Source organism: Solanum pennellii, chromosome 12 (assembly GCF_001406875.1).
Source record: "Solanum pennellii chromosome 12, SPENNV200".
NCBI classification, from domain to species: Eukaryota; Viridiplantae; Streptophyta; class Magnoliopsida; order Solanales; family Solanaceae; genus Solanum; species Solanum pennellii.
The window spans coordinates 79,252,646-79,266,908 of NC_028648.1; the positions used below are offsets into that span (position 1 = coordinate 79,252,646).

General features: G+C 29.8%; 2 protein-coding genes across 2 annotated transcripts; both read right to left on the bottom strand.

The window, feature by feature from the left end:
- Positions 1-2,157: 2,157 nt before the first annotated feature.
- LOC107006025 (protein ECERIFERUM 2) lies at positions 2,158-7,822 on the bottom strand. Its single transcript, XM_015204662.2, has 2 exons — positions 7,266-7,822; positions 2,158-3,233 (listed from the first exon to the last, which is right to left on the bottom strand). The coding sequence occupies exons 1-2, from the start codon at positions 7,710-7,712 to the stop codon at positions 2,346-2,348; spliced, it is 1,335 nt and encodes a 444-aa protein (XP_015060148.1). The 5' UTR covers positions 7,713-7,822; the 3' UTR covers positions 2,158-2,345.
- A 2,031-nt stretch (positions 7,823-9,853) lies between these two features.
- On the bottom strand, positions 9,854-12,520 carry LOC107006033 (protein SICKLE). The gene is made up of 2 exons (XM_015204675.2): positions 12,080-12,520; positions 9,854-10,927 (listed from the first exon to the last, which is right to left on the bottom strand). The coding sequence occupies exons 1-2, from the start codon at positions 12,339-12,341 to the stop codon at positions 10,143-10,145; spliced, it is 1,047 nt and encodes a 348-aa protein (XP_015060161.1). The 5' UTR covers positions 12,342-12,520; the 3' UTR covers positions 9,854-10,142.
- Positions 12,521-14,263: the final 1,743 nt, after the last annotated feature.

Below are 14,263 nucleotides of genomic sequence, written 5' to 3' on the forward strand. Positions count from 1 at the left end.
TAAGTATTTAAAGATACAATTCCTCTTTTACCTTTGTTGGTCCCACTTTATTTTTAATAGCACTCTAACACATTTATGAGGAAAGAGAAAAGTGAGTCTACTTTTGAAGGACAATTTGGTAAACAATTTATAGTCTTTATTTATTTCTTAAACTCCTACCGTTTTAAATAGTGCCACATAAAATAAGACGGATAGAGTAACATAACATGTAATTATAAAGATATATCAATAGTATAAAACAACTAAAAATATGATTAAAGAAACTTATAAAAAATAAAACTTTTAACATGATTTAATTTTACAAGTATAAATAAAAAAATGATATAAAAGTAGCTATGGAATGCAAATCAACTCTAACATCATGACTTTCAAATAATAAAAGAATCACAAATTCTTGAAATATATTACAATCATACTATGCAAAGGTGGTTGACTTTTTTTTTCAAGCTAGTGCCACGTAGGTCGAAAAGGGGTAGAAAATTACTTATAAAATAAGTGTTGGGGGTAATAGGACCTTAGTATAGTATAAGGGCCCGTTTGGATGGGCTTAATAAAAGCAGCTTTAAAAAAGTACTTTTGAAAGTGCTGAAACTTATTTTTAAAATAAGCAGTTATGCGTTTGGATAAAAGTGCTGAAGTTGCTATGTCAACCGTGAAAAGAGAAAAATGGAAGAAAGAGATGTTAAGGTTATGTGGGTAATTTGGAGATTGTATAAAAATATTAAGGGCAAAAGATAAAAATGTGGTCAACTTAAAACAACTTATAAGCTAAAAAAAAAAAAAGGAACCCCTACCCAGCTTTTAACTTTTGGCTTAAAATAAGTTTTTTTTAACTTAAAATAAGTTATTTTGAGTATTGCCAAACAGCTAAATAAGTCAAAAACCAGCTTTTAAGTCAGTTTGACCAGCTTTTAAACTGAGCCAAACAGGCTCTAAGTGTGTCTCTGAGATTTTGGGCATAGATTGAGAGGGTACTTGTGCATTTTTCCTAAAACAAAAATTAATAAACTTGTGAGTATTATAATAAAAGATCACTTCGTTATGAATAAAATATAATTATTTTCACATAGCAACACAATAAATATGATAATGTTGATACATATGGCAAAAAGACGAAGATCAATGACAAGTGAAACTGTAAAATTTGGTGATGTATTTTCAAAATAAATGTTAAGTAATATTCACCCTTACGGCGCTATTCTCAAATACTAAATATGCAATATTACGACTTGTTTTGAGTTACCCTCAATCTTGTAATTTCTATAGATGAAAAAACTACTCCTTTCATCCGCTTTTACTATAATGATTTTCTTTTTAGATCAAACAATAAGAACTTTGTGTTAAAGAATGATAAAAGTCCCACATCGGTGGTTAATAAGATGAGTGGATTCCTTATAAGGCTTGGACAATCCTCCTTCCTTTGAGCTAGCTTTTGGGGTGTGAGTTATGCCTAAGACCTAATTTCACATGATATCATAGTAGGGCCCGTCTCACTAGATGTTGTGCCCCCCAAAATCAAAAATTGCCCACGCACAAGATGTTAAGTACTGGGCGTGAGGTGGGGTGTTAAAGAATGACAAAAGTCTCACATCGATACAATCCTCCTCCCTTTGAGCTAGCTTTTGGGGTGTGAGTTAGGTCTAAGACCTAATTTCACATGGTATCCGAGCAGGGCCCGTCTCACTCGATGTTGTGCCCCCCAAAATGCTAAGCACTGGGCCTGAGGTGGGGTGTTAAAGAATGACAAAAGTTTCACATCGATAGTTAATGAGATGAGTGGACTCCTTATAAGGCTTGGACAATCCTTTTCCCTGAACTTTTCGTCTAGTTTCTAAAATATCTAAATTTTTTGTTTAATTTATCGAATTAGTGTAATCTAATTTAACAAAAAAAATAGTTAAATTAACTTTCTAAAAGCGCAACATAACAATTAAAAATGAATGAAGAGAGTATCATTCATTTATTAAAGAAATATGAGGATCAACGATTGTAAGTATTCATTATAAAGTAAAACAAATAATTTGAATAAAATTTGTTAAGAGAACCTCGAACATTAGACATCAGATCATTTTACTAACATATAGATCATTTTTTTTTCCTTCTTTATTCTATTTTGTATTTCTCTTCATTTTTCCTTTTCTATTAATATAAAAAAGATCAACAATTACACAATTTCATAATTATTTTAGAATGTTCAAACACACTCATATATTGTTTGGACTATAGACTTGTGCTTTTACAAATCATCACCAAAAAAAAGATAAACATTGGGTTTTTCAAATTGAAACTACAAAAGTCAAGAACTTTATTTATCAAATGGCCATGTAAATAGACAAATATTAATATCAAAAAATACCTAATTCCACTCTCATCTTATTTTTCAAACCTTCAATTTGTTTTTGAGGCAAAACCAAATTCACTATCCTTCCACCTTCAAGCCTTGGTAATACCAAAATAACACCTTCATCACCAACTCCACTTATATTATAACTTGCAAATATTGGTTTTTTACCTCGAAGTTCTAAATCATAAATCATTGCCTCTTCGAGATTCACAAATGTGAGATTTGCCCCATACACTATAAAATCCGAAACACCATTTTCTTTTTCCATTAGTTCTTCAACAATTCTAGTCTCATCCACGGTCTTTTCACCTATCAACTCTGTCAGTTTTGAAGTATCAACATCTGAAACTTTCACGTCATTTGCTTCAACTGTGCTGATAGTCACTTGATTGTTGCTTGACACGACTTCAGTTGTTTCATTGTCATGATCCCCACGTATAATGGTCACAATCGCGGGCTCTGACGAATATTCTCCCCTTACCTTAGCCAACATTTTCCACAATGTAGCACAAATAACATCAAAAGGCTTCACCTTATAATAAGTTCCACAAACCTTGGAAAGTAGTTGGTTTAGTTGCTTTTGTGTGATATGCAAAGAATGTGATTGCATTTTGATATTGTTGGTGATTTTCCAATGATCACCAACTGGATCAACTCTCTTTAGAGAAAATGGAAACTTTCTAGTAGTAGATAATATTGGATTATTATTATTATTATTATTGATCAATTTGTTGGTTTTTGTTGACTTTTGAAGAAATTGAGGTGAAATTTGTTGACCAACCATTATTTTTGCCCATATGTTGAGGAAATTTGAAGCTGAAAATGAATCTCCAAGTATATGAGCCCAACTTAGCCCTATTGACATCCCTCCACATTTGAACCAAGTGAACTACACACACAAAAAAAAAAAAGTTAATGGTCAAAAACACATCTGAACTGTCATTTTTTCGCGAGTTTCACACCTCATTTAATAATTAGTTGTTCTGTTTTTCTTACTCAAACTATCACCGTAACACCATCTATGTATTAACACATACCTCAACTATCAACTACTATGTTTTTCTACCTAAACAATCTTAGATAAAAGAAACAACTATTAGTTTTTGTTTTTTTGGAACTACTAGTAGTTGAGATGTGTGAAACTTGCGATGAAATAATATATTAGATATGTGTATTTATCATTATTTTTATATGTATAATATACTCCCTCTATTTTCATTATATATATGTGATATTGTTTGTTGGTGTATGCAAACCGTTTCGAAATGAAAAAGAGATTTTTGAAAATTATAATATAAGTTAGCCATATACATATTCATACTTAAATATCATTTCATCAAATATGAATTTTGTAATTAAATTATTTTTAAACAAGAGTTTAAAATTGATATGCACATAGAGAATATAATTGTTGTTGCACTAATAATCATTTAAATAACTAATTTTATAAAGTACCAATAATTTTGTGCTCAAAATAATACCTAATAATAATATAATTAAGTGCCATAACTCTTAACTGACAATTTCTTTTTGTACGTAGGCTGACAATATATGCTTTGTTGTTATTATTTTTTTTTTATTATTAGCATATATTTTGTTTTTTATTATTGTATATTTTTTTATATTTAAGTTTAATATGTTTTATTACTTGAGATGAGTGTCTATTTAAAATAATATTTCTATCTTCAAAATATACGATAATTCTATATATAAGCACCACACTCCCCCTGTCCCGCCTATGAAATAACAATAAGTTTGTTGTTATTGATTTTCTATTAAATATTCAATATTTCTATTGACACGTGACTTAATTTATTTAAATGTATATTATAATATTTCATATTTAAAATAAAACACATACTAACAAAAATAAGTTGATATCCTTAATTTATAATTTATGTAGAACCCACGAGGGTCGATTCTTGATTTTTATCTGAGATTAAAAAAAGGGTTTGATTTTCAACTTCACTAATAATAACAAAATTAATAATATCCCATCTATAAGGATAGGTATCTACTATTTAAAATAGGAAATTATCTATCATAATTCATAATACTACCAAGATAATCAATTAATATGTTAGATATATATAGTAATCCAACATTATATTTAATTTCACTTTAAGGAAAAAAACATAAATATATTCTGAATTATCGGTAAGGATATACAAATACTTTTTATCATATTTTTAAGACATTGATATTCTTACCGCTTAAAAAGTAGAGCATATGTATCCTGTATATGTGTCATAATCTTATACATAAACTCGATATTTATTAAATATTGAATCAATAAATAAGATTGTGTCACGTATCCCTATTTAGTTTTTCGTTAGAGTGAAAGACATATATAATCTAATTTTTTAATGGCAAGAAGACAAATATTCCAAAAATATGACTGAAGATATCTGCATACCATTTAGTATATTTTAAAGGTATATTTATTTATTTTTCCTTACTTTAAAGATGAAACTGATTGATATTGCTCTCACATTAATTATTTAATTTCATGTAATTTACTCTTTCCATAATAATCCCTTACTTTAAAGATGAAACTGATTGATATTGCTCACACATCAATTATTTATTTTTTTGTAATTTAATGTTTTCACAATAATGGTTGAGCCTGCCCTTCTTTTGATAATTCAGTTATGAATATTATGCTTTTTTTTAGTTGTTTCTAATCATTATTTAATTATTTTGATAAATTTTAAAAAATAATTTATCTATTATGTTTTTAATTAATTATTTAAAAAAATTTAAAAATTTAAAAATTTTAATTTATTTACTTCATAATAAATAAGAATAAAATAATAAACTCCACCATGTTAATTATATTTTTAATAGATTTTTAATTTAAAAATAGATAAATAATTAGAAAAAGAATAAGTAAGTTATAGTATATATACATTATATAAAAAGGGGAGGGGTCCAGTACTACTGTATGTCAATTAATTAAAGCTACTTCAATTACTTCCTAAGTATTTTGAATACTATTTTGAACAATAATATTCTAGGTGAAAAAAAAGCTTAGAATTAATCCCTCCGTTTTGTATTAAATGATTGGTAGGTGAAAAAAAGCTTTTAATTATTTCCCCCGGTTCATATTAAATGGTTGGTTGAGATTTCTGTTATAGTCTAAATTAAGTAAATTAAAATTTTAAAAAATTCTTTTACTTATTTTTCTATATTTATTCTTTATTTAATGAGGTTAACGACTCAACTCCCTTTCGATAGCTCTTTCCTCATGTCCCTCTAGTTTCCCTTTTATTTGGTAACATGTATCGAATATCTTATTTATGTTCTAAAATATTTTTTAAAAAATAATGTATTATATCAAATAATTTACGTAATATGAACTAACGTAGGGAGCTAGTATCATTATTATTCTCTCCGTTTCTTCTTCTTTGAGTTGATATTTTATGCGATAACATTTTTATCGTCTCATATTAACAATAAAATTTACGCACGTATTACTCTTATTTTTATTTGTAGAATTACATATAATTTTTATTATTATTATTATTTTGTCATGAATCTAACTGTTTCATCAACTAAGACATGAACCTAGAACTTTTATTTAATGATCAGCATGTAATTCTAGATGAGTGACCACTACAAATCTATTTTAAATAATAAATACTGACAGTCCAGCAGTTCAAAGAAATAAATTCGACAGTAACCTTATCGCTCCTTCGTACTAGCAACCATTTGGTTAATCGATCAAGTAGATATACACGTCCTATAATTTATAAATATGTTAATTTATGTCATATCATATGTATATATTTATTTCTGTATATTTAAGATTAAAATAAATAAAAAAAAATTAATGACGGAATATATATATATATATATATATATATAATAGTATCAATCGACACCCTTTCATTATTACACTATATAGCTAGTTATGTATATATGCATAGACACTCTTTCGCTTTTTACCTAATTTTATTTCTTTTATGGTTTGATATCCTTTAGTTGAAATTCTAATTCCGCCACTAATAATAATTAATTATATTAAGAGCTTGTTTGACATTGATACTAAAAACTATTTATTTTTAGAAGTATTTTTTAAAAATGACTTTTTAAAAAGTGCTTTTAAAAAAAAAGAACAATTACTGTTTGAATAATTTTTTTTAAAAAATGCTTTTTATAAGCGAATTGTGTTTGACTAATTTTTAAAAAAAAATATTTTTGAGAGTCAAATTACATAAAAAGATAAATATCAATATTTAATATTAGTTTACAAAGAGAAATTATTTTAAATATCCATTACATATTTTTAATTGAATTAAAATATACATATTTATAAATTTAAAAATCATTTCCAAAAATTAAATCACTATATACGAAAAATTCACCACAAAAATAAATATAGCTCTTCATATTTTAAATAATACAAAAATATTGTTGTTACCTTTATTTCTAATTCATAAAATAAAACATAAGGTAACATATAAAATATAATATATAAAATTTAAATAAATAATAATATATAAGCATAAACTAAAAAAATCGTTATAAAAATAAAATTCTAAATGAAACTTAACTAAATTTATGTGATATGTTAATTACTTAATAAGAGATATATTGATAAACATATATATATGAAAGAGATATTTTAGTCTATCAAATTTTTTGCTTCTGCTTCTTTTAAGAAGCAGAAATTTTTAGTTTCTTCCCAATCGTAAAAAATTGCTTCTATTTTCATTTAAAAGCAATTTTAAAGGCTTGTGAAACTCTTATTTTTCTTTAAAAAAAATACTTGTGAACTCTCAACAATAATGCCAAAGAGACTTTAACTTAAAAACGTACATTTATGAATTATGCTTTTATATATCTTTAGTTTAATACAACAAAATTTAAATAAAAAAATTACTTTTTTAAATTTTGTGTCGAATCAAAACGTAATTACCTGTATGAAAACAAGAGGTGAAAATCCCAAATCAGGACCAAGAAGTTGATCATAAACAAGCTCATCATGATCACTATCATTCATAGCAAGCCACTCATCAATTGTTTTATTTTTACATTTTGCTTCAACAACCCTAACACCACTATCATTACACTTCATGAACGGCCGGCCGCCGCCACCACCACCATCACCGCCATCGTTCCGCCTAATTCTGCCGGAAATCGGGTAATAAAGTTCAAGAAGGTTAAACATGGGAAGTTTTAGGTCATGAATATGTAAACCTTCAACAACTTCATTTTTGAAAAAATAAAGAGCTTTAATGTAATGAAGCTTCATTATTAAGTCCATGTTGGTAAATTCATGCTGGAGTTTGTCGTCGCCGGTGATCCTCCCCGGCACGACGGACGATAATTTCACGTCGGAGATTAATTTCTCGACGTGATCCATGGAATGAAAGGGAAGTATTTGAAAGGAAAATTGTGGAAGAGAGAGTTATAAGGTGCTAAAAGGAGATGAAAAGGAGTGAATATATAGATTGAATATAATGGCAATAGTGGCACGAGAGCCAGGTAGGATTAAGGGGTTCAGAGAAAATAAAATAATGTTGTTTATATATGATTTTATATTGTATACTTTTTTGTCTCAATTATGTGATCTTTTTTCATTTTCTGAGAGTTAAAAGTTTAAGTTTAATTAAAAATTTGGAGGGTAATGCCTTGACATTTAGGTACTAAAACCCTAGTATTAGGTTAGGAAAGTTATTTTAGGACTTTTACCTTATGTTTTGTCTTCGTTAGGTTAATAGACTACGAGTTAGGCTCTAGCTTATGTCATGAGATTTTTGGGGTGTTATATTATCTCCCTTTAGAAACATTCGTCCCCCAATGATGTGTGGAATATTTAATTTTTTTGACATGTCTTATTGATTTGTCTATTTGGGTGGATTATTGATGTCTATTTATTAGTTTGATTTATTTTGATCCATTCATTTAAAAGCTCGGCTGATATGTAGTAAAAAATGATTCATGAAAAATCTTATTGTTTTTTTTTATTGATATGCTATGCTTCCTTCGTTTTAATTTGTCAACTCAAATAACTTTTGAACATACCAGTTGAACATCCCTAGACATTAAGAAAAACCCTCTATATTCACCTTTATTTTACTTGTTCAGTATTTCAAAAATAATTTTTACTATTATTTGTACTCACTTAATTTTAACATATAAAAAAAATAATCTTGGGGAGATATGTTAATTAAATGAGCCAAGGGGCCAAATTGGTTTTAAGTTTCAATTGTTACCTATATCACTATATTAGGAACATTATTCCTATGGAGTTTATTAATTAAAATAAAAACTTTTATTAGATTACTAGACTTTAAGAAAAAACACAAATTGTTAAGCCACTTGCAACTCATGATATCAAGTATGGTACCTATGTAGTTGGGGGTTGCTCAATTAGTGAACTTCATTAAAATAATGTTGATTAGTCACTTTTTTTTAGCTTTATTATAATTATATATAAAGTTTGGTATTCTTTTTTTTTGGTTAAAAGTTTGGTATTCTTCAATATGTGGAGTTTTGCAACAATATTCTGGTGTTTTATTTGTAAAATTTAACAGTAATTATTTTTTAACTACACGGCTTATAATTGTCTGATTTTACCATAATTTTTCTCCTTTTGTGGGACATTTTGCAATTACAACAACAAAAAAAAGTATGAAAAGTTAACTTTAATCTAATCTTTTAATAATAAATGTATGGGATAATGCACAAGTACCCCCATCAACCTATGCTCGAAATTTCAGAGACACACTTATACTATACTAAGGTCCTATTAGCCCACTGAACTTATTTTATTAATAATTTTCTACCCCTTTTCAGCCTACGTGGTACTATCTTGTGGGTCCAATGCTGGTTGAATTTTTTTTCATGTTAGTGCCACGTAGGCCGAAAAGGGTAGATAATTACTTATAAAATAAGTTCAGAAGGTAATAGAATCTTAAGTATAGTATAAGCTTGTCTCTGAGATTTCGAACATAGGGCTAATGCATGTGCCACAACAGCAGAATTCAAGTGACACATGAATGGAATTTATTTGCTATCAATGATTAACTAACAACCAGAAACAACTCAACTACTACCAGTAACAAAAAGTACAGTTAGTAAAGACACAGCAGTTCAAGAAGATGCTGAGGAAGTACAAAGTATCATGTGAGAAATTCATCAATATTCACAGACTCATTAAATTGAGACAGCCTGAGGAGTGGATCTTACTGTAGCATCTCACAAATTACGACAACACACCTAGTGTAATCTCACAAGTGAGGTATGAGGAGGGTAAAGTGTTCGTTGAAGAGAGGTTGCTTCTGAAAGACCTTCGGCTCAGGTAGTTATGAAAGGAAATACAGACGTAATAATGGGTGGATCGAAGCAAAAACACAGCAATTATATAGACATAAGTAGTAACAACAACATGATAGTAAGAATAGAGGCATAAGAGACGACAAGTAGTATTAGAAAACTAAGAATGAGAAATACCGAAGAAGTAAAATAATAAGAATACCCAACAAAATATACTAATACTACTAGCAGGAGAAACATAATGCAAAATTATTCACAAATTTGAAGTTGGGAGCAAAAAATAAACAGTTAAATTTGCACTCTCAAAAACAAAAATATCTTTTTTCCCAACAGTTGGAGGGTAAAGTCATATGCTATAACAGCATAATTCAGGTGAAACAGAGACTGGAGCGTATTAGCTTTCGACGTTAACTCACAATAAATGACAAACTACTCAACTACTGCTAACTTGCATTTTGACGATATTAGGGGAGTGAGAACATCATAAGCACGACACTGAGGCATCACATGACAATCATGTTCCAGATCCATCAGTCGCAGCCTCACTGCTAGCTGCTTCATTAAATGAGGCAGCCAAACACTCAGCAAGGCTTTGCTGAGGAATGGATTTTACTGGAGCATCTGGGAATTTGGCCTTTTTTGCACTAATGGAGTGTGGAAGCCAGGGTTTCTCAGGGAAAGCCTTCCAGATAACTGGCTTCAACTCTTTCCATGGATCTTCTACCATTGACTTTGAATAATACAAATCTGGTCTAGATTCCCCTGATGTGCCTCCGTGGGAACCTCTTCCTCCCCTTCTACCACCTCGAAACGAAAAAGGACTAGAAGTATTCCCCCTCCATTGACTCCTGCCTTGCCCAGAACCTTGGTAAGGGCTCCCTCGGTTCCCTGAATGTTGGTAAGGGCTCCCTCGGTGCCCTGAACCTTGGCTAGGGCTGCCTCTGTGTCCTGAATCTTGGTAAGGGTTGCCTCTATATCCTGAACCTTGGTAAGGGCTGCCTCCATATCCTGAACCAGGTTGCCCGCTACCTTGTCCATAATGGAAACCAGGTCTTCCACCTTGTTGAATGCCAGGACTGGCAAAGTTACCACCCATTGAAGAATTAGGTGGAAGGTAGTTTTTAGGTGTGTCGAAAGAGTTATTCCATGCACTAGGGGAACCTCTTTGTGGTATGCCAAAAGGACTATTTTGCCCAGGGTTTCCAAGAGGGTTAAAGGTATGATGGACTCCTTGTGATCTCTGATCTACGGAATAGTTGCCTCGAGGAGTACAAATTGGAGATTGATGGTTCGTTGCTCCTGAAAAATCATGTACATAAAGGTTTGTTTACATACTACAATATATGAGGACCAATTCATACTGATGGCATTAGCCAGTGTCAATCGAATCAGAGAAAACTACTGCTACTACTATGATATCAATATTTCACACAACATACTATATAGCCTTCTGCCTGATATGGTAAAACTGGATATGTGAAATGAAAATCATCCCTATTGAACTGATATTCCTTGGTTGTCACTAATAGGCTGTACCTCGTATGCAATAATTGTGCAGCACACATCTTTTATCCAATATGGCATTAGAAAGTTATACCGGACAAGACAACCTCTGTCCATAAGAAACTGAAAGAACATAGACATCCCAACATCAAACAATATTATAACCTTGCATGCTAATAATAATTTAAATTAGAAGTCTTTCACTAATCAAAAATGATTTGTGATTGAAGATATCTTTATGCTTTAGTAAAGATTATAGTAGTCACTAGACTCACTATAGTAGTTCGTCTAGCAATTACGCTCCTAGACCACTACCATGCTATTGTCAATGATGATTACTATGAGGAGTCCGATTCACGTCATTGTATATTGTATGCTAACTAGAAAGTGCATTTGTACTTTGATTATCATAACTACTACTACAACAAAGTGTAATCTCACAAGTGGGGTCTAGGGAAAGGTGTACACCAACCTTATTGCCTTGTGAAGGTAGAGAGTCTATGCTCATGTAAAGCATGATTATTATAAGTACTAAATCTATATATGTTTGTATTTTTTACTTCCATCAACTATGCACTTCACTTTTCAATTTTCACTTCAACACCTATGGACCAAACCAGTTTGACATTATTCAGAGCCCAAACTATTATCAATCAACTATGCTTCAAAGTTCAAACCAAATAAGCTAAATGTAGGCTATATATCTTGTCTTCTAAGGCAATTTCTCTAACTAGTATTAAAGAACAAAAAAAAGGCAGTATAGACAGACTATCCTAATACAAGCATTAGTGTTCGCTTCCCCGGCTCGTAAACTTAACAGCTGATACTAGTATAGTCCCACAAAGGATACTTCACCAAACAAAAGAAACTACCAATAGCAACATAATCTACACAAGTTTATAACTTTAAAGTTAAAAAAACAAACTTTATGAAAGAATATGCAATTACTTGTATAACACTGTTGAGAAACCTGAGGGCTGACATGGGGTTGATTGTTACTCCTTCTATTAGCAGAAAAAGCTGCCATGGGGTCAGTATAATAGTCAAATCTTGGCCTTGGCATAGCATAAGATTCAACATTACCAGAAGGAACATCAGTTAAAGGGTTTGTAAGAACTCCATAACCAACAGCTTCATTGTAATCTCCACTTTGTGAAGCTTCCATTCTCATAGCTTTAAGCCTTTCCTTTCTCTTCTCTGATTCATCCATTATCAGAATCAATTTTTTCACAAAAAAATTATATGGGGTTTTTGTAAATGCAGAAAAGATGCAATTTTTATGGTGGATTTTGGGTTTTGGAGTTTAATTATAAATTATAAGCTATGGTTTTTTTAGGTTAAATTGGTATGGAGAAGAAAACAGAGTTCCAATTCTTGAAATCCCTAATGCTGCTATGTGTTTACAAATCTTTAGATTATTACCAATTTTGTCCCTATAAGGTTAATGACGATAATGCCACCACGTTTATACTGAGTTGCTCATTTGAGGGGTATTTTTGGAATTTAAAAAATCAGGCACATTTTTTTTTGGGGTTAAATTTTCTGTTCTTCCAATTATTTTTGGATTTCCTGAATTTTGTTTCTCTACCTGAGATATCGAGGGGTGTATTGGTCGGTTCGATTTGTTGGTTTGTAAAATAGGTTAAGTGAATAAAATATTTTTGATTTAAATGGTTTTAATTTTTAAAGATTTTGGTGTTCAGTTTAAATAATAAGGAAATGTTATATTTAAATATATGGCTTCTTCAATAATTTCATGCAATAAGTTAATAATCGTAACTTTGCAAGTATTCATAAAATAGAAACAATATAACTAACATGAAAATAACTATACAAGTGTAATGCAAAGAGAAATCAAGATCAATAAGATTCTTACTTTATGTTTTGACGTTTTATATAACGTGAAGTTATAAACTCATATTCATCATAAAACATGAGTAGAACATTAAAGGGCAAAAAACAGTAACTAATAAGTTATTGAAAATAATACTTTATATTTACTATTATCTTAATGTGTTATCAATTTATTTAATAACTCAATAATATATCACTAGCACTTTTTTTGATTCAATTTTCGCAAATTTATCTATCATTTTATTGAATGCACTCCCTCATTTATATTTTTTCCTTTGTTTGGATTTAAGGTTTGTTTGACCAAGTTTTAGAGAAAGTTAAAATTGTTTAGTATTTTTTTAGGAATAAAATACATGTAGTTTTCTAGACTATGATCGATAGAACATGTACTCCAAGACTTGGCCAATGAAGTCATTGCCTCAGGCCCTAAAAATTTGAAGGCCCAAATTTATTTAAATTATTATTATTAATTTTATTATTCCCTTTTGTTCATAATTGTTTGTCATGTTATGCTTATTAAAAGTCAATTTGGTTAATTTTTAAAGATAAATTGGATCACATTAATTCAATATTTTAAACAAAAAGAATTAGATATTCTAAAACTATATGAAAAGTACTATAAATTACAATTTTTTGCATATTAATATGATGAAAAAATACATCTTAAAATGTTAATCAAAGTTTTAATAGTTTGACTCTAAAAATAGAAACCATGAAAAACAATAACGGACGGAGGACCTAGTTTGACTTGAAACGGAGTTTAAGAAAAGAAATTTTTTTTTAATCTTGTGGTTCTAAATTAAAGTTATGTCAAATGTACCAAAGTGCCCTTTAATCTTGTGGTCTTAAACATGCTACGTGGAAAGTTATAGTTAAAGTGTTGCAAAAAATGGAAAGGATCATTCTTTTTAAAATAGACTAAAAAAGAAATAGGGTCATTCTCTTTTAAACGGAGGGAGTATTATTTATATAAATAAAATTGATTTTTTTATTGTTATTTGCTTGAGAGTATTTTATACTAATAACTTCATAAATTTTCATAATCTTTTTATTCATTTTTTGATATATTTGTTTAAGCTTCCAAGCCCTCACGGCCCGTCCGACCCATTTTGAAGGTCAAACGAGCCCCGAAGCGAGCATACCCCTCATTTCGACGATTTTCGTGTGCTATAGCAAACCATTTTTTGGGTGATCCGGATTTCGACGTCAAAAATGCCAAATTTTTTTGTGGACGTCCGTCAAGACCTTGTCTATGCATCCGGTTGGCCCTCACGGCCC

Bases quoted from the DNA above. Each gene is read 5' to 3' on its own strand.
- LOC107006025 (XM_015204662.2), bottom strand. From the start codon at position 7,712: ATGGATCACGTCGAGAAATTAATCTCCGACGTGAAATTATCGTCCGTC. The intron at 3,234-7,265 runs GTAATTACGTTT...TTGTGTGTGTAG, and splicing joins CACCTCTTGTTTTCATACAG to TTCACTTGGTTCAAATGTGG.
- LOC107006033 (XM_015204675.2), bottom strand. From the start codon at position 12,341: ATGGATGAATCAGAGAAGAGAAAGGAAAGGCTTAAAGCTATGAGAATG. The intron at 10,928-12,079 runs GTAATTGCATAT...ATGATTTTTCAG, and splicing joins TTCTCAACAGTGTTATACAA to GAGCAACGAACCATCAATCT.